Source organism: Mustela putorius, unplaced genomic scaffold (genome assembly GCF_011764305.1).
Source record: "Mustela putorius furo isolate JIRA1106 unplaced genomic scaffold, ASM1176430v1.1 tig00003853_pilon_pilon_pilon, whole genome shotgun sequence".
NCBI lineage: Eukaryota > Metazoa > Chordata > Mammalia > Carnivora > Mustelidae > Mustela > Mustela putorius.
In genome coordinates, this window is record NW_025422005.1 from 72094845 (window position 1) to 72120490 (window position 25646).

Sequence of the window (25646 nt, forward strand, 5' to 3'; positions counted from 1 at the left end):
CTGCCTTCGGCTCAGGTCATGATCTCAGAGTCCTGGGATTGAGTCCCGCATCGGGCTCTCTGCTCAGCAGGGAGCCTGCTTCCTCCTCTCTCTCCCTCTGCCTACTTGTAATCTCTCTCTGTCAAATAAATAAATAAAATCTTAAAAAAAAAAAAAACCAACCAATCCAGAGTCCATATGTCCAACCACTTGGGCTTTAAAAAAAAAAAAAAAAAGATATCAATTGGTAAGGAAGAAGTAAAACTTCCACTATTTATAGATGACAGGATGCTTTGCATAGAAACTCTGAAGACTCCACCAAAAAAACTACTAGAGCCAACAGTTCAGTAAAGTTACTGGACACAAAATTGATGCACAGAAGTATGTTGCATTTCTATACATTAATACTGAAGCAGTAGAAAGAGAAATTAAGGAATCAGTCCAATTTACAATTGCAAATTGTAATAATAAAAAATAATAATAAAATACTTAGGAATAAACTTAACCAAAGAAGTGAAAGACCTATAATCTGAAAACTATAAAACATGATGAAAGAAATTGAAGATGACACAAACAAATGGAAAGACATTCCATGCTCATGGATTGGAAGAATAAATATTGTTAAAAATGTTTATATTACCCAAAGCAATCTACAGATTTAATGCAATCACTATCAAAACACCAACAGTATTTTTCTCAGAACTAAAACAAACAATCCTAAAATTTGTATGAAAACACAAAAGACCCTGAAAAACCAAAGCAATCTTGAAAAAGAAAAACAAAGCTGGAGTTACCACAATTCCAGACCTCAAGTTATATTACAAATCTGTAGTAATCAAAATAGTATGGTACTGACACAAAAATAGACAGATGGATCAATGGAACAGAAAAGAAATTCCAGAAATAAACTCACAATTATATGGTCAAATGATCTTCAACAAATCAGAAAAGAATATCCAGTGGGAAAAAGACAGTCTCTTCATCAAATGGTGCTGGAAAAACTGGACAGCTATGTGCAAAAGAATGAAACTGGACCACTTTCTTACACTATACACAAAAATAAGTTCATAATCGATTAAAGAGCTAGATATGAGTCCTGAAACAAGAAAAATCCTAGAAAAGAGCACATGCAATCATTTCTCTGACATCGACCATAGCAGTATTTTTCTAGATATATTTCCCAAGGCAAGGGAAGCAAAAGCAAAAATACACTATTGAGGCTACATCAAAAGAAAAAACTTCTGTACAGCAAAGGAAACAATTAGCAAAACTAATCAACAACATATTGAATGGGAGAAGATATTTACAAATGACATAACTAAAAAAGGGTTAGTATCCAAAATATATAAAGAACTTAAAAACTCAACACTCAGGAACCAAATCATCCAACTAAAAAATGGGCAGAAGACACGGACAGACATTTCTCCAAAGAAGACATACAGATGGCCAAGAGACACATGAAAAGATGTTCATCATCACTGACAATCAGGAAAACGAAAATCAAAACTATAATTACCTCTTGCCTGTCAAAATAGCTAAAATTGAAAACACAAGAAATTAAGTGTTAGTGAGGATGTGGAGAAAAAAGAACCCTCGTGCAAGTTGGTGGGACTAGAAACTGGTTGGGAATGCAAACTGGTACAGCCGCTCTAGAAAACCATATGGAGGCTCATCAAAAAGTTAAAAATAAAACTACTCTATAATCCAGTAATTGCACTATGATGTGTTTACACCCAAAATACATGAACAGTAATTCAAAAAGATACAGGCACCCTGGTGTTTATTGCAGCATTATTTACAAAAGTCAAATTATGGAAGCAGCCCAAGTTCACTGATAGATGAACAGACAAAGAAGATGTGGAGTATGGGGATATGTGTGTGGATGTATATATACTATTTGTAATGGAATATTATTCAGTCATAAAAAAGAATGAAATCTTGCCACTTGCGACAATATGGATGAAGGTAGAATACAATGCTAAGCAAAATAAGTCAGTCCAAGAAAGACAAATATCATATGACCCCACTCATGTGCAATTTAAGAATCAAAAAAAAAAAAAAGAGCAACAGAAAAAAAGAAAAAGAAAAAAAAATCAGAATCTCAACTATAGAGAACAAACTGGTGGTTACTGGTGGGAGGTGGGTAGCAGGAATGGATAAAATAGGTGATAGGGATTAAAGAGTACATTTCTCATGATGAGCACTGAGTAATATATAGAATTGTTGAACCATTATATTGTACGCTGAAATTAACAACAGTTTGTTAAGTATACTGCCCCTTTTCCTTTCCTGCCTTTCTTCTGACAATCCTTCATTAATGTCAGCAAAAAAGACCATCAGCAAGTTGATATTAACCTAACAGGCAGACAGATACATGACCAATGTCCTGATTGGCATGACTCAGCACACCTTGATTGCTTAAGATAGTTCTGCAAAAGAGCTCATAAAACTCCCTAAACTTAGAAACTCTGAGGGCAACCCTCTGAGGTCCCCTCCTTCTCTGGGAGCTTTGTACTACTGCTCAATAAACTTCTCTTTGCTGCTCATCAGTCTTAGTCTGGTCTACCTCTTCATTCTTTGAGATGACCAAGAACCACGAGCACTAAAGGCAGAGAAATCCTGCCAACACAAGGGCCTATGTCATCCGGCTCTGGCTATATCTCGGACCTATCATCCAGGATTTATCTCCATCAGCTTATCCTCAAAGAATGTCAAGCAGCCGCCTGCCTCAAGGCTTTTGGATTGACTGGGTTATTTTTGCTGTTCTTCAACCCTTTCCTCATCAGGATTGCAAAAATGGTAATTTTAAATTCTAACATGCTTTCCTCATTTCCTAGCTTTTTCCATAGAGAGAAAATATCCTTCATCAGCTATTTGGTTGTCCTGAGCTTAAGTTCTATTAAAAAAAAAGCAAGATAATTTTGTAAGAAAACTTTTTTCCTTCCCCTTATTTTTCTTCTATTTATCATTTTTCAAAATAATGATATTGTAGTATAATAAAAATATATATTTTGTCTTTGTTCTGGCTTCTGGCACAGAGCTCCTAAAACCCTTGGAATTTCCTGAGTTCCACAAGTGTCTTTTGTTATTCATAACAATCCCCTCTGGCCACATCTGAGTTTATGCTAATGAGGTGACTCAGTGTGGTATCCATAGATAGCTTCAGGATGGGGGCTAGTCACCAGAAAGGCAAACAAGTGGCTAGAGGGTGGGAATTTAGGCAGAGTGGGGGGAGGGGAGGATGAGAGATTGAAATACACAAACTTCTGAACAAAGCGATTCCAAGAGCTTCCAGGTTGGTGAACACATTAATATGCCCAGAAGGTGGCACACCTGGAGAGGGCGCTGAAGTTCTAAGCCCTCACCTTCCATATCCTGCCCTATATGCTCTTTTCCACATAGCTATTCCTGAGTTGTATTCTTTATAATAGACTGAGAAATCTGTTTTCCTGAGTTTGTGAGCTGTTCTAGTGCAGTATTAAGCTTGGGGGAGTGGGGGGCTGTGAGACCCCTGAATTTGTAGTCAGGCAGACAGAAACATGAGCAGCCTGGACAACTCCTCTGTGGCTATTGTCTCAAGTATAGGCAGTGGAGTCTGACACTAACTCAATGTTGAATACCCAGTTGGTGTGAGAGGATTTGATCATTTCAGAGATGTAATTCCTTAGCATCCTCTAAAGGTGACCAGAAAAGTTTTGTCTGTTTGTATTGAGCATCATGATAACTCAATGGATTTAGACATATTTGATGGGATTCAATCCACTGCAGTTATTATCCTTAATGAAGCCCATATCACATCACTCTTTGGCTAGAAGTCTTTCAGATCAGCTCCAGAATCCTTCTGACATGACCGTAATAATCTTTGGTACCCAGAAAGTAGCACTTTTAGTAGAGTTAAGTCATATTTTAACTGAAATCACAGGCATAGAATCAAAAGAAAGGATCATATTCTTTTGTCTGGTCCTTTATAAGATGGTCCCTTTGTTGATCAGAATAACAGAAGCACCTCAGTCTTCAACATTTTAACATACACTTTAACATTCAAAATGCTGGATTGAACATTTTTCATAGCAATTTGATTCAGCAAAATTTCTTAGAATGGGTCAACATCTATGCTCAATATATTTATTTATTCACATGTAAAGAAAATGGGACTTCTAGTTTAGAAGACATGAGGACACTGGGTCAAAATCAGGAATAGAAATAGCATTAAGATTATTCTTTGGGATTCAATATTAACTATTATTAATAACATTTAACTTAATATTACTAATGAGACCTTGTTATTACAGTTTATTAAGGTTAGATGATTCATATAACTGAATTAAACTTGGATTTTTTTTATTAGCAAACGTTTTTTAAATCTAATTTAATTTTAAAACGCTTTTTGAGTATAGTTGACAATGTTACATTAGTTTCAGATGTACAGTATAATGATTCAACATCTTTTTACATCATGCCACACTTATCACAAGTGTAACTACCATCTGTCACCATAGAATGTTATTCTACCATCACTGACTATATTCCTTATGCTCTGCCTTTGGTTCACATGACCTATTCATTCCATTACAGGAAGCCTGTATCTCCGGTTCCCCTGCACCGATTTTGCCCATTCCTCTTCCCCTTGGCAACCATCAGTTTGTTCTCTGTATTTACTTGTCTGATTCTGCTTTTTGTTTATTCATTTGTTTTTTGTTTTTTATTTCTTTTAGGCTCCACATGTGGGTGAAATCATATGATATTTGTCTTTCTCAATAACTGGATTAAATTTGAAGGAACTATTGGACTTGACTAAAGTAATATAAACTGTGAATGTTTATGGCAAGGTTTTAAGTTTCCTTTAAGAAGTGTTTTTGGGGGGCGCCTGGGTTGCTCAGTGGTTTGGGCTGCTGCCTTCGGCTCGGGTCATGATCTCAGGGTCCTGGGATCAAGCCCTGCATCGGGCTCTCTGCTCCGCAGGAAGCCTGCTTCTCTCTCTCTCTCTCTCTCTCTGCCTGCCTCTCTGCCTACTTGTGATCTCTGTCTGTCAAATAAATAAATAAAATTAAAAAAAATTTAAAAAAAGAAGTGTTTTGGGGAGGGGTGCCTGGTGGCTCAGTGTTAAACCGTTTAAGCCTCTGCCTTCAGCTCAGGTCATGGTCTCCGGGTCCTGAGATCAGGCCCCATATCGGGCTCCCTGCTCAGCAGGGGGCCTGCTCCCCCACCCCCGCCTGCCTCCCTGCCTACTTGTGATCTCTCTCTCTCTCTCTCTGTGTCAAATAAATAAATAAAATCTTAAAAAAAAAAAAAAAAAAGAAGTGTTTTTGGGAAAGGAACTATCTTGACTACAAATAGATTGCCTGGCCTAGAATTATATGGTAGGCTAAAGATATAGACTCTGCATTCATTACTCAGGTTTAAAGATCTACTGCATAACTAATCATGTGCTTAATTAATAGTAATAAAAATATTCATCACCCTGTGAATAAAGTTCATTAAATAGATAAATATGATAAACTGTGAACCCAGATGGCATTTTGCCAGCAAGAAAAAAAAAGCTATTCTCTCTGGTATATAAGAAACGGAATTAAACTTTCTTATCTTTCTCCTTCTCCTTCTTCTTCTTCTTTTGTAACAAATTATTTACGCAAAAACACTCTCCAACAAATGATTTGAAGGGAGAGAATATGAAACTTAGTCAATCTCAAAACAGCCTATACCAAAAGTTTTTACAAAATCCCTAGTGTACTTGCTTTTATTTTTTTATTCCTTTATTTTAGTCAAGTGTATTCTATACACAGTGAAATGCTCTGTGTTATTGTTTGATGAGTTTTGACAAATGAATATACCATACATCATACTCTTATCAACATATAAAATATTGACATCACCCTAGTAAGTTTCTAAAGGCCTCTTCTCTGTCAGCCTCCATGCCCACAAGAAAATACTATTGTGATCTTTTCCACTATAGGTTTGTTTTCCATGTTCTGGATGCTCATATACAATGTATTCTCAAGTGTTTTGTTTGCTTCTTTCCTTCAGCCCAATGTTCCTGAGACTCATTCATGTTGCTACATGTCAGTATTTAGCTCCTTTTTACTGCTGAGTAACATTGTATGGATAAACTAAAAACCTATTGTTAGAAACAGGTTCATTATAGTTTTTTACTTTATTTGTAAATAACGCTGCTATGAAATTCCAGTTAAGTCTCTTCAGATACTATTTCCTTTTTCTTGGGTAAATACTTAGGAATATAATTTCTGAGTCATAGGGTAGGTTATGTTCAACTTTATAAGAAACTGCCAAACTGTATTCTGGGTCCTTGTACCACTTTATACTCCCTCTAGCAGTGTGCACGGGTTTCAGACGCTCTAACTCTTTGCCAACATTTAGTGTTTATAGTCTTTTTAATTTTATCCATTCTGGTTGGTGTGAAGTGGTAATTAATTGTGACCGTATTGGTATTTCCTTTGTGACTAATAATGTCAAGCAGTTTATTGACCATTTTGGAATTCATTTCTTGTAATTTTTCTTATAAGTTCATTATTTCTATCATTAGTCTCCTGATTTCAGTTAATGAGCTCAACAGTTTTTATTTTGAATCATGTTAGTGTTACTAATGTTGAAAAAAATTGCTATGTAGCCACTAAAATTTTGTGTGGCACTTCATTCTGTTATTTAACAATTTAACAACATAGTTCCCAAGTACTAGAGATCAGTTTCACTCTTAATGCAGTTTATCTTTATATGTTATTATCAGTATCCACAGAATAAGCTGGAATGTTGGAATAGACATGTTTTGTTACTATTGTTAAATCAATTCCTAAAGTCTTTAAATTCTGTTAGGTTACCCCAACCCCACCCTTCCTCCTTTAGGTAGTGTTTTATAAATTAATTATTCACTATTGTGCAAGACAACATGGTGTTAGGAAGAGAGTAAGACAGATTCACTTCTGAATATAACTCTACCAGTTATAAGGTGTGTTACCTTGGTTAAGTACTAAGCTCCCTATGGATGTTTTCTTCTGTGCAAAGTAAAGTACTAAGTTGAATAGTACTTTCTTTTAATTGAAATGAATCTGAATGAGATGCCAGACATAAAATAATTGTCAGAGATTAGAAGCTTAAGAAGTACTAGTTCTCCTTCTCTTATGATACCTGTGCGAAATTCAGCTTTTTGGTTCAGTTTTACATTTATTGAGTCCCCAACACATGCTGGGTACTGGGCTAGACACAAATGCAAAAATGAGTAAGTTCTGGCCCCTGCATTTAAACAATTGAAGAGTTTATTAAGACCAACACATAGTGAGAACTCATTTCGTCTGAAAGGAGATGAGAACTACCAAGATCAGTTTACATTTCCTGTTCTTTATGATAAATACTAATTTTATTGTAAAGGCAAAACAAAATAAAATGATTAGTTTTTGCATCAGTCTAGAATATTTTAGCAAAGTAAGCTTTATTCTCATGAATTTTAAAATAGACTTATAAATAAAACCTATTTATATACTGTCTTAAGGTATTTTCATTCATAAGAATCACAACACTCTTTTTGTTTTATTTACCAAATAAGAAGTGTGGTATTTTTAGCGAGTCACATTTGTAATTTGCCTAGTTGCTTCATAAGTAGCTCCTTCAAGAAAAGAAAAATAACATTTTCTTAAGTGTCAACTATATTATACCAGATATTTTATATGCTTTAAATCATTTAACTTATATAAGGTACCTTTTGGTTCTATTGACTTTCATAAAGCCCATTAATCCAAATGTTTGTATAGAGATTCCATTATGGATTGCATTTCCTATTTCAGTTAAAACTTTCTAAACTGCAGTTGCTTTCATTTGCTCTTTCCATAGATTCAAGTAACCTCCCTTTGAAATGGACAGATTATCTCTTGTGCAAGAAACAAGATGACTTTTTAATACACTTTTTGTAGTGGCCAACAACTCTACCTCTGCGATTCCTGCTATAACCGAGAAAAAAAAATATTTGGCATTGTCTTCATACTTCAAAATTTCTTAAATTAGAAGAAATCTTTATTCCCTAGAGGAAAATAAATTCTATGATTGCATGTCAAAATCTATCATAAAGACCTTGCACTCTTCATTTTTTGCATTACCTTGAAAACAATTATAGGAAGATTATAAAGTTTGAACGTTCTATTGATCTTGGTTAATTTAAAATTCATGGTAAACATAAATAGGAATTTTTTTAAATAAAACCACACCCAACAAGCCTTATTGGATGCATTTAAGACAAAGTGGTAATTTTTAACACCTGTCATTAATCTAATGTCCTCTGCAAATATGTGCAATTAAAATAAATCATGGTCAGTTTTGGCTACTTTGGACATAATCATCAAATTATTAAGTTAAACATAAATTAAAGACTAATTCCAGCTTATAAAATTAAGTTCTTAAGAAGTCTAATTAGTTGCTTACAAATTAAAAGTAGGGCTTTTAAATTCCCTCATATATGATCACATAAAAATATTTTATTGGTGAATATTTATAAATAGTCAAAATACAGCCACACTACTAAATATAATATTAAAACTTGAGATCCAGGAGAGCCTGGGTGACTTAGTCAGTCTGCCTTCAGCTCAGTTCATCATCACAGGGTCCTGGGTTCAAGTCCCACATCAGGCTCTCTGCTCATCAGGGAGCCTGCTTCTCCCTCTCCCTCTGCCTGCCACTATGCCTACTTATGATCTCTCCTCTCTCTTTCTCAAATAAATAAATAAATAAAGTCTTAAAAAAAAGAAAACTTGAGATTCAAATTTTTATCTATCCTAGATCATTTTACCAAAAACACATTCATACTAGTCAATACTAAAAAATACACTGTTTTTAATCTTGAGAAAATAATAATTTTTACTGCAGAGTTTTTCATTTTTTCAAATATGTTTCTTCTCTAAATATATACATTTTATTTTTTTATTTTTTAAAATTTTATTTATTTATTTGAGAAAGAAAAAGTAAGTGCATAAACAGAGGGGCAGAGGGAGAAGTAGGAGCAGACTCCCCAAGAGCAGGGAGCCTGATGTGAGGCTTAATCCAAGGACCCTGAGATCATGACCTGAACAGAAGGCAGATGCTTAACTGATTGAGCCACTCAGGCACCTCTAAATATACACAGTTTAAAACTTTAATTAAATCAAATATTTTTCACTATCTCTATCTTTATCTCCTTCCCTTATTCTCCATATTACTCATTTGTTTGTTTTGAGTACCTAATTATTACTGACTGAGATAGGGAAAGGGGGGGGCGAATAAAGCCATGAGGAAATTCCTCTCACAAGTTCTCTCTCTTCCTTCATATTTGTAGGGATGAGGCGGTAGGTAGGACTATAAGCTCCCTGGAAATTCAGCCCCATGAATGAGCTGGGCCCTTATAGCTACTTGAAACTTTTACTAGTCTAAATATCTTTGAAGTCCCCAAATAAGGCTTAAAGGGCTAGGAAATCACAAATTTAAAAACAAACTTCTAATTTATTTAGAAGTTGTCTGTCTTAGAGCCTGGGTAGCTCAGTCAGTTAAGTGTCTGTGTTTGGCTCAGGTCATGACCTAGGGGTCTGAGGATCAAACTCTAGAGTGGGCTCTCTGCTCAGAAGGGAGTATGATTTTCCCTCTCCCTCTCTAATTATTCTCTTGTGCTCTCTCTCTCTCTCAAATAAATATATAAAATCTTAAAAAAAAATAAGTTCTCTGTCTTTTCTCTCATTGTTACACATCTAGTTGACAGAATTACAAAAGCAGCAAGAAAAAACAACTTGTTCTGTACAAGGAAACTGCCATAAGACTAATAGCAAATTTTTCAGTAGAAGCTTTGCAGACCAGAAGAAAGAGGCATAATATATCCAAACTGCTCAAAGGGGGGAAAAAAACAACCAAGAATACTCTGCTGGTAAGATTATCATTCAGGATTGAAGGAGAGATAGTTTTATAGACAAGCAAAAGCTAAAGAAGTTCATCACTACTAAACTGGCCTTATAAAAAATGTTAAAAGGACTTCTTTAAGCTGAAAAGAAAGAGTATTAATTGTTAACAAGAAAACAAATGAAAGTATAAATCTCACTGGTAAATATATAAAAAGGTAGTGGATTATTATAAAACTTCTATGCAGGTTAAAAGACAAAAGTAATAAAAATAACTATAATAGTTAAGGGACACATGAAATAAAGATATAAAATGTGACATCAAAAATAAGATGTAGGAGGGAGTAAAAATGTAGACTTTTAGGATTTGACCAAATTTCAGTTGCTATCAACTTCAAATAGACTGTTTTATATATGAACATGTATATGATATTACATGTGAGCCTTATGTTAAGCAAAAAGCAAAATCTGATATAGATATACAAAAGACAGTAAGAATGGAATCTAAGCACAATACTAAATACAGTCATAAAAACACAAGGGAACAGAGCAAGAGAAGAAGAAAGGAACAGAGAGGAGCTACAAAAACAGTCAGAAAACAATTAACAACAGGCAACAAGTACATACCTATCAGTAATTACTTTAAATGTAAATGGACTAAATACTCTAATCAAAAGACACAGATTAGCTAAATGGACAAATAAACAAGACCTATCTATATGCTGCCAACAAGAGACTCACTTCAGATATAAAAAACCCAAAATCTAGAGGCAAAGGGATGGAAAAAATTGTTCCATGCAGATGGAAACCAGAAGAAAGCTGGGGGAGCTGTACTTACATCAGACAAAATAGACTAAAACAAAGACTGTAATAAAAAACAAAGATGGGCATTACATAATGATTAAGGGGTCAATCCAACAAAAGGATATGTATTTGTAAATTTTTATGTACCCAACATAGGAGCATTCATATATATAAAACAAATACAATAATAATATCCATTGGCATCAATGGATAGATCATCCATATGAAAAATCAATATGGAAACACTGGCCTTGCCTTCAGTGACACATTAGACCAGATAAACTAAACAGATATATACAAAACATTCTATCCAAAAGCAGCAGGACATATATTTTTCTCAGTGCACATGGAAAGTCTCTAGCATAGATCATATATGTTAGGTCATTAATCATGTCTCAATAAGTTTAAGACTGAAATAATACCAAGTATCTTTTCTGATCACAGTGATATGAAACTAAAAATCAATTAGAAGATGAAAACTGAAAAAGAAAAAAGTATATGGAGATTAAACAATGTGCTACTGAATAACCAATGTGTCAATGAAGAAATCAAAGGAGAAATTTTTAAAAAATACCATGAAAATGGAAGTACAACTTACTAAAATCTTTGGGATGTAGCAAAATCAGTTCTAAGAGGAAAGTTCATAGTGATAAAAGCTTACCCTAAAAAGCAAGAAAAATCTCAAACAATCTAACTATATACTTCAAGGAACTAGGAAAAAAAAAAAGACCAATGAACTAAGAGCTGGTTCTTTGAAAAGATAAACAAAATTGACAAAACTTTAGATAGACTCAAAAAACAGAGGATTCAAATAAATAAAATAAAAAGATTTACAACGGATACAACAGAAATACAAAGGATTATAAAGACTACTATGAACAATTATATACAAAGAAGTTGGCCAGCCAAGAAGAAATGGATAAATTTCTAGAAACATACAATTTTTTAAGGCAGAATAATGAAGAAATAAAAATTTGAGTAGGCTGATTACTAGTAAGGAAATTAAAGCAGTAATCAAAAACCTCCCAACAAATAAGATTCTAGGTTTTACAGCTTCCTTGGTGAATTCTACCAAATATTTAAAGAAGAGTTAATGCCAATGCTTCTCAAACTCTTCCAAAAAACAGAAGATGAGAGAATGCTTCCTAACTCATTTTACAAGGATACCACAAAAAAAGAAAACTACAGTCTGATATCCCTGATAAACACAGATGCAAAATCCTCAACAAAATAGTAGTGAACTAAATTCAACAATAGATTAAGAGGATCATCAAGTGGTATTTATTCCAAGGATACAAGGATGGTTCAACATCTACAAATCAATCAAAATTATACACAACATTAACAAAATGAAGGATAAAAACTATCTCAATAGATACAGAGAAAGCATTTGACAAATGGATTCAACATCCATTTATGATAAAACCTCTCAACAAAGTGGATATAGAGGGGATGTACCTCAGCATAATAAAGGCCATATAAGACGAGCCCACAGTTAACATCATACTAAATGGTAAAAAGCTAAAAGCCTTTCCTTTAAGATCAGGAACAAGGTAAGGATGCTCACTCCTACTACTTTTATTCAACAGAGTATTAGAAGTCCTACCCATGGTAATTAGGCAAGAAAAAGAAAGAAAATACATCCAAATTGGAAGGGAAGAAGTAAAACTGTCACTATTTGAAGATGACATAGTAGAATTAATAGATTCAGTAAAGTTACAGGGTAAAAAATCAACATACAAAAATCTATTGCATTTCAATAAACTAACAACTATCAGAGAAATTTTAAAAATCCCATTTATAATTGCATCAAAAAGAATGAAATCTAGGAATAAATTTAACCAAGAAGGTAAAAAACTTGTATGCTGAAAACTGTAAGACATTAACAAAAGAAACTGAAGACACAAATAATTATAAGATAGTCTATGCTAATGGAGTAGAAGAATTAGTATTAAAATATCCATATTACCCAAAGCAATCTATAGACTCAATGCACTCTCTATCAAAATTCCAATCACACATTTCACAAAGATAGAAAAAATAATCCTCAAATGTGTATGGAACCACAAAAGACCATGAATAGCCAAAGCAATCTTGAGAAGAACAACAAAGCTGGAGGCTTCATGCTCCCCGATTTCAAACTATATTACAAAGCTATAAAAATGAAAACAATATGGTACTGACATAAAAAGACTCACACAGATCAATGGGACAGAATAAAGAGTGCAGAAATAAACCCATATATATGGCCAATTAACTTACAACAAAAGAGGCAAGACTATACAACAGGGAAAGGACAGTTTCTTTAATAAATGGTGTTGGGAAAACTGGATGTTATATGCAAAAGAATGAAATTAGACTATTATACTATACATAAAAATAAGCTCAAAATGAGTTAAAGACTTTAAAAGACCTGAAACCATAAAACTTCTAGTACAAAACATAGCCAGTAAGCTTCTTGACATCATTCTTGGCAATGATTTTTTTAGATCTAACTCCAAAAGTAAAGGCAACAAAAGCAAAAATAAACAAGTGGCAATACAGCAAATTGAAAAGCTTCAGAAAAGAAAATTATCATAAAAGTGAAAAGGCATTACTGAATTCGAGAAAATATTTGCAAACTATGTATCCAAACTCATACAAGTCAACATCAAAACAAAACAACTGATTAAGAAATAGGCAGAGGGTTTGAATAGGCACTTTTTCCAAGAAATACAAATGGCAAACATGAAAAAGTGCTCAATATCTCAGAGTCATCAGAGAAATGCAAATCAAAACCACAATGACTTGTCACTTCACACCTGCTGGAATGGTTATTATCAAAGAGACAAGAAATAACTAGTGTTGGTGAAGACTGGTAAAGGTGTGGATTACAGGGAACTCACATGTACTGCTGGAAGAAATGTAAATTGTACAACCATAAATGCAAATGTCAACAGTATTGACTTTTGTCAAAAAATTCAAAATAACTTCTAGTTATAAGATAAATAATTTAAGGAGATGAAAAATACAGCATAGGGAATATAGCCAATCATGTAAAATAGAAAGTGAATAGAACTAATAATCCAACAATTCTAATTCTGGGTATTTTATCACAAAAAGACAAAAACACTAATTCATCAAGATATATGCATCCTTATGTTTATTGCATCATTATTTACAACAGCCAAGATATGAAAAGGACCTAAGTGTCCATCAATGATTGAAAGGACAAAGAAGATGTGGTATAAACACACACACACACACACACACACACACACACACACTGCACACATAATGGACTACTACTCAGCCATGAAGAAATGAAATCTTGTCATTTGTGACAACATGGATGGACCTTGAGGGTATTAGGCTAAGTGAAATAAGCCAGACAGAGAAATACAGATATTGCATGATCTCACTTATATGTGGAATCTAAAAAACAAAACAGATGAGCAAATAAAACAAAATTTATGTATTCAGAGAACAGAGTAGTGGTTGCAGGGGCAGGGGGGAGTATACACTTCTACTTGTGAAATAAATAGGGGATATGATGTGTGGCATAGTGATCACAGTCAATGGTACTGCATACATATTTGAAGGTTGTCAGGAGAATGGATCACGAACATTTTCATCACAAGAAAAATATTTTTTTGTAACTTTTAACGGTGATGGATGGTAGCTGGACTTACAGTGGTGATCATTTGCAGTATGTGCAAGTGTCAAATCATTATGTTATATACTTGAAACTAGTCTAATATTTATGTCAACTATACCTCAATTACAAAAAGTTAAGGACCTTCTTTAATAATGTCAGGAAAATAATGTGATACTCACTAGTCTTCACTCACCTTTGGACCTGGTAATCCAGGTAACCCAGGATTTCCATGTGGCCCTGGTATGCCCTGCAAATAGTAGAGAGGTCAGATCGCTCTTAGAACAGATCCAGATACAAATAATAGGCAATAAACAATGTTTATTGTAACATTCAAATATTGCACAGCATAATTTCATAAAATGAATGGGACCTTTTTTTCTCCCCCACAAAGTTCTTCATGTTTTCCTAGATGTTGGATATTTCACTCTTGGACAAGAGAGCTACACTAATTACAGAGGACTGTATTTCCCATCTTTTGATTCAAAACCCTGCCTTGAGATGCTTACCTCCCTTATTTTTCACCCTTATCTCCAGCCATATTGCATAGTGCTACTTCTAAAAGCTATGCAGAGTAAGAAGCCTAAAAATAAGAAAGTGCAAATGTTTAATCTTCTGCTAACATGTGTTAACCCTTTCTGCACTTGGGTTTTTGTTTATGACATTATGTATGCCTATAAGACTTAGTTCATTTCATTTTGCCCTCCTACAGCTGCCCAAATCATTCTTCAAGTGTCAGCTAAGATCCCACCTCATTTTTAAGTCCTAGCTACACTGTTATAAAGTGATTTCTCTTTCCTACTAACTTCCATAGGAATCAATGCCTGGAAAATTCATTTGCAATTAATTGTATATGCTTTAAGATATCTCTTACACTGTTTAATCTGTTCTTTAAATATTTTATTGCTATTTTAGCTATCTTATGATATGTGCCATTTAGTTCTAGGATTTTTTTGAAAAGGGGCTGTTTTTCATATCACCAGTATAGCACTTGGAACATATTAGATACTCAATAAATATTTGTCAATAATTGCTTCTATTTACCAACTATGCATAGATAACTGTGCTAATGCTTTATTTATTTCCCATTACCTATTTATAAGTGAAGAAACTTAAGCTCATGGGACCAGCAAACAGAAGAACTAAGATTCACCTCCAGAAAGCCTTTCAGGTGACCCCTATATTCATCTGGGTTTGGTACCCACTCCTGGGCTCTTCGGCCATACTTCTAGGTTAACATATCACATATAGTTAATAATTACTTATTTTCCAGCCTTTTCAATTCTGAATTGATAGAGCATTGTGTTTCAGAAAGGAGAGAGGCATCAGCAATGGCAATACTGGTGGTATATCTAGCAAAATCAAAACTAAGGAAAAAAGATGAGATGTTATGACACATGCCATTTGTAACCTTCAAAAAGTAAATTTCAATAAAATAGGTGGAAAGATTATGGAGATTTACAAGTGAGTTATTGGTGGAGATGTAGGGCAACGGCATAAACTATTATTTAACAAAGCTCAATAGTGCAATGGTGAGCTAGGAGCATAACTTTAGGAAAAATTAATGTCAGTGAAAGTTTGAGGGTTTTTCTTTAAGAATAATTTATTAGTTGTTGCCAAATGAGACAAAATCTAGGGAGAAAAAAAATAAAAAGTTGCAAGTTTTAAGATAAATAATGGAATGAGGATAAAATTAGGCACACAAATGGGATAATTAGTCTTGAGAAGAGGAATATATTCCTTCCTTAAAGAAAGGATTAGAAAAATCTTTTAAAAAGATAAAAATTAAAGAAGGAAACTGCTGCATCATGAGAATAGCTGGAGCCTCAGACGTTGAAGGTCATGCTGTGGGGAACAGCCTCCATGGTGGAAAGGGAATGGAATTAGGGCAGAAAGAGATCCAGTTCCTCAGAAGAGTAGGACCCAGACAGAGAGTGAGGAGGACAGAAGTGGTGCGCCAGCCACGGGAGGGGGTGTGGGCGCCTTCATGAGAGACTCTGAGGGGAACGTGATAGGTCATCAAGTAGAAAGAAATCAACCAAATGCCAAACAAAACTACACCAGTCGCGTTCATTTAAGGCCTCATACAGACAAAAGTTTGTTGTGAATATGGACGACTCACAGTAATAGTTCAGGATGATTTTTCATTATATTGTTTACATGACAGATAAAAATCAGGATAGAAAGAAAGTGGATTGTCCATGGCATACGTATTTGTCTTTGTAATAGTCATAATTCCTTTTCTGGCTCTTACAAGAATGCCTGTTAGTAAAAGTCCACATTGATTTTTTTCAGTTTCAAAAGAAATGAATTTTAACACAGCAGTAAATCTTTTTTGGACCTGTGTAATGTGAGAAACTACTGCTGATCCTTAAGGCAGCTTTTTCCTCAGGACAATTATTTTTCTAGTCCGTAGTTCCAGCATTTTCCACTATGTAATCCAGGAACGTACTATTTTAAGGCAGCCCACTCCTCTTCATTTCCCAAAGCAAATGAACCCCACCTTGAACCATCAACTACCGATGAGATCACTTTATAATGAAGAATAATGTTACAAGTAGCACTACAAGAGCCACTAATCTACAAATTTGATAATCCTTTTTGGGCATGTTCACAGAGAATGCTTTGGCTGGGTGTTTACTCTCAAATAAACAAGCTGCATATGTTCCCGAGTTTTCTCTTGAATTGGCAAAGGTAGGGCTATGTTTGAAGATCCAGGCAGGTTTCCAAAGGAAGTGTATACTGTACAATACTAGGAAGAACATACTGCAAAGTTACTAATTCTAACAGCAAGTGGGACATGGAACTCATTCACTTACCCGTGGACCTCTCTTTCCTGATGGACCTGGGATACCTGCTGGACCCGGTGGACCCTTGGAAAAAAAATGCCGAGATGTCAGACACCGTAATAGACCCATCTTTTCTCAAAAGTCTCATTAAGATTCCCAAACTAGGGCTTCTTTTTCAGTCCCCAGTTGATAATGATTTTAAAGTAACATGAATCCCCTCACCCTAATCAGCAGGGATGAGAGTTGAAACTCAAGTGTCCTCTTTAATCTGGCCAGAAATGGCAGCAGGAAGTCTGTGACTTATGGTTACAGCCACTGTATCTGGTTTTTACAGGGACCATAACTAGTAGTTTTATGGGTAATTTTTACCTAACTTTACTTTTACTACTGAAGGCGGAATTCAATTTAGGGTTTGGAGACTGACAAATACAGGTTTTTCCAAACACATTTCAAAAGACTTGCCCTGAAAAATTAAAGCACTGACCATATTATGTTCTTTTAAAAGACTTATAGCAAGAATCTGTGTAACGTGTTAAATTGTTATAATGAGATCCTTCTAGTATATTCAGTAATAAATCTGCCTTACACCAAATACAGCATACCCGGAGGTCAGTAATAGACTTAAATAGTTTGCAAAACAAAGTAGGAAAGCAAAAATTGATTTATTTTAAAGTGTTCTGAGTTCTTTAAATGTTACTTATTAAATATATCAAATAAGAAATAGGAAATTACTACTTTACTTCCTCATGTAATGCTTTCTATCATCTTTTTTACTTTAACAATCAACTGGGGCAGAATGAATTTGGGATATGGTTAACACATTCATTCATTCATTCATCTTTCATTCACTTGTTACTGAGCACTCTGCTGACATGGAATTATTCTTCATGTCTTTAGGCCACATACATCTTCCATTTTACAAATATCCATTCAATATAGCCTTCAAAATAGTATGAACATTGAAATTAGACATACCAAAGTTAAAGTACTAGCCCTCTCATTAACAAGTAGCATGACCTAATGAGCCTCATTTTTATCAGGCATTTTTTCTCATTCTTATTCTCATTTCTTATTCTTGATATTAACTACTCTTTGAAATTTTCTTCTTTTATTTATATTACAGTCATTTTGAAGTTTTGTAATGTTCTTTATATATTTTGAAATGTCCATTTTCCTTTAATTGTATTTTTTCCTCTCTTATCCCCTAACCTGATCAAAATCTTTCATGTATTTCCTAATATTGAGAGATAAGTACTATTTCTATTCAACCTCAGACTGAGGGCATGCTCCTTCCTAAGCTGTTCAAATATTTTAACAGCTATTATTATGTTACTAGCATTCATCCAAAATTGACTTCCACTTATTTTTTTTTAAATTGGAATTCTTTTCACAGTTCTGGTTCTGTTGTTATAATCAGAAATTAAAGTAAACTTATTTGAAGTCCCCCCAAAAATAAGAAAAATGGAAAATTAAAACAGAATGTCTAGTTTGGTTTATTGCCTTATCACACAATACATTACAACAAAAGGAAACACGATTCCATTCACACTGAAAAGGTAACAACATTAGCTACTGGGGAAGAAAGAAAGTATATTTTATGTCATGATGGAAATATTTATGTTGTTTAATAAGCCCTAAATAAAAATCAATTTTAGCTTTCTTCACAATTTTGCATTTTCAAATCTTTGAGAGCAGATTATTAAGAGGGACTTCTAGAAAACAGGAAAACAAACTGATTTGATATGTCATGACTGATTGAGGAGAATAAGTTATTTTCTGTAAATTAAAGTTAAATACTAAAAATGGCACTCTAACTTTGAGATTATTAGTTATTAAGAGAAATTCAATGACAATTCAATGACAAGAACAGTGGTTTTGCAATTGTCCTGTCTAGATTCAAATCATGCCTCAAGCATTTACTAGCTGAATGACCTTGGACAAGTCAGTTACTCTTTCTAAGCCTTAGTTTCCTCATCTTTAAAATACTGACGATAAAAATACACCTTTCAAAGTTCCTGCGAACATTAAAGATACTAGAGGTATAAAATACTTATAACCATTGCTGATACATAGTAATTAACCAGTAAACTCTAAGGTAATGAATTTTTTAAAGGTGTATATGGGCACAACAAGCACTCAATTCATGTTAGTTATAATTACTAGGATAATTATTATATTACTAGTATATAAATATATACACTAAGGCAAATATATTCACTAGACAAAACTTTTAAAACATAGTAATGCCTGGGTAACCAATCTTGGAAATCCTGTATCTAAATTTCCTTTTTTAATTGCTTTAGTCACTCATTCATTCACTCAATCGATAGACATTAGTAAGCATCAAGCCCCCCTGCAGCTTAAGACTGGATAAAAAGACACACGTTAACAGATAAGCATATAATTATACATTTTACTTAGTGATATGAAGGAAAAGAACAAACAAGCAACAGAGAGATTAACAGGGTGCACCTAATTTATTTGTTGTAGCAGAAAAGACTTCCCTGAGGAGGTGCTAAGTTAGACTGAAAAGACAAAAAAGAGAAGAGAGGAGGAAGTAAAATTCCAGAAAATTGGAAGAAAATGAACAAAGCAAATGGAACAAAAAGCGACAGTGTTATTGAGGAATTAAAAGAAAACGTAGTGAGCGTAAGGAAAAGGGGGAAAAAATGAGGCTGCAGAGGTAAGAAGGAGCCAGATCACATATAGCTGCATAGGTTATAATAAGAAGTCTTTCATTTATTCTAAGTGCTTTATTCTTCTGCCACTGAAGAATTTAAGCAATTAAATGATGTGATGTGATTTGTGTTTTCAAAAAGATCACTGGAGAATTTACATAAAATATGGCAGAATGAGAACATTTTTTAAACTATCCTCCCTCTCTCAAAACCCACTGAAAACAACAAAAAACACCATCTCGAACGAAACAACAAAAGGACCACAACCACAAACCACAAAATATGATGATTATCTTCCAAATACTGAGAAAGTCTGTGGTAAGGAAAGATGTTGAGAGATGACCAAAAACAGAAAACCTCCTCAGACCTCAAATCTTGGACAGGCTGCAGATATCTAAATGCATGTCAATCCTGAAAGTTCATTCCAAAAATCCTTTGATTAGCAGTGGAGAGGTTGAAAGGGAATGAGAAAGCTGCAATACATGTGATTAATGACCCAGTGAAGACCCAGCTCCAAACCCCCAAGAGTAAGGAAGGTAGATTTGAAGAGGAAAACCCCACCATTTTTATGATCTGCGACCAAACTCCTAACCCCAGGAGATTGTTGGTGGTGAGAAGGGATAAAACACAGAAGCATAAATCATCATATTGGTTCTTAGAGGTCCTATGAAATAAAGGGCTTCATAACAAATTGTACATGAAAATAAGAGGAGATATGTTTCTGGATAGAGGACAAAATAAATATGATCAGATGGTGTTTAAAGGCAGCAACTTAAATCTGACACTGTGTACCACTCCACCTTACTTCCCTTTGCCTTTCCCTGTACTATTCTAAAACAAATGGTGGCCCAATTAGAGCTCTCTTTATTTTAAAAATGGCTAATAACCAGAAAGAAACCATCAGGTGACCTATACATACATATAAGGAGAGGGAAAAGTATGAGGACAGAAAAGTAGATGAAAATTATTTATCAGAGGAGGAATTACTCTACACAACAGAGAAAAAGTTCAGACATAAAGAATTTCAAGATGCCATTTTTCTAGATAAAGCTCAAAGAAGAGTTATAAGAAATACAAGTAACAATGAAGGTAATAAAATGTGAACCAGAAGAGTTTAAGAAAGACAAGAAAAGAGCAAAAAAAAAATTATAGATGAAAACCATGTCAGATACAATAAAATCTGATTAAATACAATTGAAAAATCAATAGAGGAATGTGAGTGCGGGATAATCGAAATCACACAAAATGAAATACAGAAAAGCAATCACATAGACATGTTTGTAAAAAAGATAATACTATCTATCATCACAAAGAACATCTAACATATACGTATGTTGGGGTGCCTGAAGAAGAACATGGAAAAATGGGAAAGAAAAAATATTCGAGGATATAAGGGAAGATGTTTGTATAATGAAGTAAAAATAATCTTCATATCAGAGCAATAGCAGAAAAACCTGAAACAGGCCTAAATAGGTTTAATGAACCTCAGAGATGATGAAAGCAAACATTTCCCATGATCCCCATGATTTGGCTCCTGGCCCTATGCCAAACTCTTTTCCTATACTTCAACTGTATTGATAGAAGACCCCCAAATCTATATCCCTATCTTAATCTCTCTTTTCCACTTTAGATTTTTAACTTTTCCAACAGCTGACTGAATTTTCTTTAAAGATTTTTGTTTATTTATTTGACAGAGAGGGATCATAAGTAGAGGCAGAGGGAGAGAGAGATGGGGAAGCAGGCTCCCTGCTCAGCAGGGAGCCTAATGCGGGGCTCGATCCCAGGACCCTGATATCATGACCTGAGCCAAAGGCAGAGGCTTACCCCACTGAGCCACCCAGGTGCCCCATGAATTTTCAACAGTATCTTCAATGTTCTAATTTAGTGTCCTCTCCTAATTACTGATTTTAGTGATGGTATTACCATTTTCTCAATCCACAGACTTAAAACTTCAGACATCTTTTATTCTCTTCCTTTCTGTTTCGTCCCAGCTCCAATTAATTTCCTAGTTCTACCAAACCTTTCTTCAAAATATTTTTTTTCTTCAAAATATTTCTTAAATCCTACCTTTCCTCTTTATTTTCACTGCTGTCATCCTAGATACTGTCCTAGTCTTGTAACATCAAGATGATAGCAGGAACCTCTTGTCTGTATTGGGTGCTACAAACAGACTGACTTCCCTATTAGTATCTCTGTTTAGAAACCTACAAAATTCCTCATGAGGACAAGATCAAGTTAGAACCATCAGTTTGACAGTTAAAATTCTCCATAACCTGACAACATCTAACTTGGGTCTTATATGTGTCCAACATTATTTGCTCTAACATCATGAAAGAGTTTGAGCTTTAGAGGCTGAAAATCTGAACCCAACTCTGGCTCTGCCATTTATTAGCAATGTGGTTATGAGTAAGTAAATTAACTTTTCTGGACTTCAGTTTCTTCAAATGAAAAATGAGGATAACACCAGCCTCACCAAGATATTTTAAGGTAAGATAATGAATGTAAAGGACATGGTAGAGCATCTGCCACAAAGTAAAAACTCAATAAACAATTGCTGTTATGCCACTTTTCCTATATAAAAAATAGACCAGTTCCTTTCCCCTGTCAAAATCTATCCGTTCTTTGAGGCCTAAGTTATAACTAAATTTATCCACAAGAACCCGTTCTGAACAGCTCAGCCTCAAGTGATCTTTCATAGGAATCTCCTCAGAAAATATTTCCCTTATAGACATTTGTACCCTCTAACTTAGTTTGCAAGCTCTGTCTGAAGAGTGACTCTGTTATACATACTCTGTGTTCCTGCTTTGCCTAGGAGAAACTACGTAAATATCTGTTAAATATTAATGCTTCATCTACCAATGTTGAAATGACTATTTGGGGATTTATAGAAGAGCTTAATCCTCATCTCATTATACTGACTTTCTGAAGAAAGTAAATGACTTCCATACCTATTTGTTTAATATGACCCACCCAGTAGCTCAGTTTTATTACTAAGATGTTAATAACATTGCTATAGCTGAAAAGAGTTTATTTCTCTATAATAATATATTCTTCAGATTTTACTTTAAAGCCGTTAAACAGTCAACCTAATAAGAATTTTTCCGGATGTCCGGGTGGCACAGTCAGTTAAGCTGCTGCCTTCAGCTTAGATCATGATCCCAGGGTTCTGGGATCGAATCCCACATTGGGTCCCTTGCTCAGTGGGGAGCCAGCTTCTCCCTCTGCCTGCTCTGCCTGCTATTCCCCCTGCTTCTGCTCAATCTCTCTCTGACAAATAAATGAAATCTTAAAAAAAATTGTTCAATACATATAAATTTACACTTCAAGAAAGAACCACAAAGGAAACATAAGCTAAGCAAGTGACATAATCTTCTCCCATTCAGTGGCTTCTGGCATCAAACCAATAACTCAAATTTTATTTTCATCAAAGAAAGAAATATTTTAAGATATATTTCAGTCAGCTTGTAATTAGAAAATTATTTTCTAAACACATATATGTTCCTTACTTAAGATACACAAATTAAAAAAGCAAAAACATGTTTCTAATGTGATTTTAAATAGATTTAAATAAGTTTTAAATGACTTAGAAATTTTTCAAATGTTCCTCTGTAATTGTACCTACACAACAAAAGAATTTCAGAGCTGAAAACATCTGTCTATTATCTCATAGTTTTGTTTATATATTATTAAATAAGTGATTTGACTGAGTTTTTTTCCCATTGAATAGACAGATGGGCTGCTAGCCATTTTTTTGTACTAGGTAGCTGGAGATTTTATTAATTCATAAATGTAAATGAACCATATCATTAAAGGCTTAATGAAATATGTTATTCTTAATAGATACTATTTCATTTAGAATGATAATGCAAGGGTTTTCTTTTTTCCAGTCAGTGAATCACTACAAAATTATCTCTAAAATAAATTTTTATAATCTATTTTAATCCACTTGATATTATTTTGTTGAAAGATGTATTTAATGACTATAATTAATTTAATTGATGTGTTTAATGTATCTTTCTTTGGTGTACTACAACTTCTTCATATTCTCTTAACATGACTATGTATTAAGTCTATAAAGAATGCTGACCTATATTTAGCAGTTGAATTCCTGATTGAATTTCAGCTGGACAAGAAAAACATATAGCTTACTCATCACTTTACCAGAATTAAGTAACCTTTCAGTCTGCCAATCAAAACAATGAAAACAAAAATACAACATTTGAACCAGTGTTGCATTCTAGTTGGATGCATTATAGTAACGACAAATTCACTCACTATAGCCAGGATACATTTCTGAAACTCATCTGTTCTGTACTGTTCAGTCTAGAGATTTCTTTTTGATAAGCTAATACATTAAGGCAGATTTAAAGAAACAACAACTTACGGGAGGTCCAGTGTCCCCTTTTGGCCCTCTTAGTGTCTCCATTTCGAGTATTGCATTAAGATCCTCATAATAATAGTAATAATCATAAAGGTCAGTCTCATAGCTACTTGCGATGGGGTAGGTAGCATCAGGATCAAATTCACCTTCTTTCCTCAGGTTGAGGTGATTGTCCACAGCTGGCTCATCTGTCACTCTGTATAAGGTTGTGTTTAAAATCTGTTGTAGTTCCATGAGTTCATTAGTGTGAAGATTTGCTGTGATAGCCTTCTTGAGATCAGTAATTGTTTCTTGTTTCATATGTGGAAGAACAGATGATATCTTCTTAAATGGTGACAAACCAGTTACTCTATCATTATGTTGTGTGACATTGTCAAACACATTTGGGAGAGAACTAAATTTCTCCTTGCTATTTGTTCTTGCCTTATTGAGATGACGGGTCGCTGACAGGCTTACATTTGTCTGTGTATATTCCTCAGTGATCATTTCTTTGGCCTGAATTCCATGGTTTACAAGATCCACAGCAGAGACATTGCTTGAATGAAGAGACTTTGACTGAGCCTTTGATATCTGGTGTCCTTGTTGTTTATGGACTGTTGCAGATTCATTATTTATGATATCTGGGATGCTTCTGCCTCTGGTAAATGTGTCTTCTGACACCAGTTTTTCACCAAATTGTCTGGGCAAAGGAGAGTTTTCCAGTATCTCAGCTGATACAATGGTTGTATGAAGAATGTTTATCTCAGGGTGACAACGCTGGCTCACATATCTGCAATAATGTGCAGATGCTTCTGCAGAAGGAATAATGTCCAGCTGACATACTACTCCTTCAAAATGGACAGAATTATTATTCATACTTCCTAAGGTAAACACACTGTTAGGATCAAAAGTCTGAACTTCCAAAAGAGTCTCTCTGCTAAAATATTTCTTTCCACAGTCAACATACATTGAGACAACTTGGTTTCTAACAGTAATGGCAAATGAGTGCCATCGCTCATTGTGAACACTGTAGTTGAAAAATACAGACTGCTTTCCTCCAAGGTATACTACTAATTTTTTAGGTAATAATTGCACTCCTAATTGCAGTCTATTTTTATTTCTAATGCTGAAGAGAAATGCATTGTTTACTCTATGGGACTGCAACCCAATTAATATTGTAAATGGCTGTTCTAAGTTGACTGGTAAAACTTGCAAAAGAGGTGATTCAATGTAAGTATCATTTGTTAAAATGACACCTAATTCTGTTAAATGGACCCCCTGAGGTAATGGTGTAGATGATGATGGTACAGCAGTCACTGATGATTGGTGTCTTACATCTTTGCCTCCAAGGCCTAGTTGATGAAGAATGTCTATGCCTGGAATTAAAAAGAGAGAGAGAAGGAAAAAGAATCTTACTCTTAGGCATTCATGTGTTTATATAAATGTTTGAATATGAGAGCATATTCCTTGTCTGTATCAACAGTAACCCCTAAAATAAGCATGCTCTATCAATTTCCAGGTAATAAGATATGGATAGGAAGA

General features: G+C 34.3%; 1 protein-coding gene across 5 annotated transcripts in view; it reads right to left on the reverse strand.

The window, feature by feature from the left end:
* The window catches only part of COL24A1 (collagen type XXIV alpha 1 chain), a 411639-nt gene that overhangs the window by 356215 nt on the left and 29778 nt on the right, over positions 1 to 25646 (reverse strand). For all 5 annotated transcript variants that reach the window (XM_045064804.1, XM_045064802.1, XM_013056205.2 and 2 more), the window contains 3 exons: positions 24129 to 25480; positions 17097 to 17150; positions 14474 to 14527 (listed from right to left, as the gene is read on the reverse strand). In XM_045064804.1, the coding sequence (XP_044920739.1) occupies positions 14474 to 14527; positions 17097 to 17150; positions 24129 to 25480 (1460 nt within the window). The remainder of the gene's footprint in view (positions 1 to 14473; positions 14528 to 17096; positions 17151 to 24128; positions 25481 to 25646) is intronic.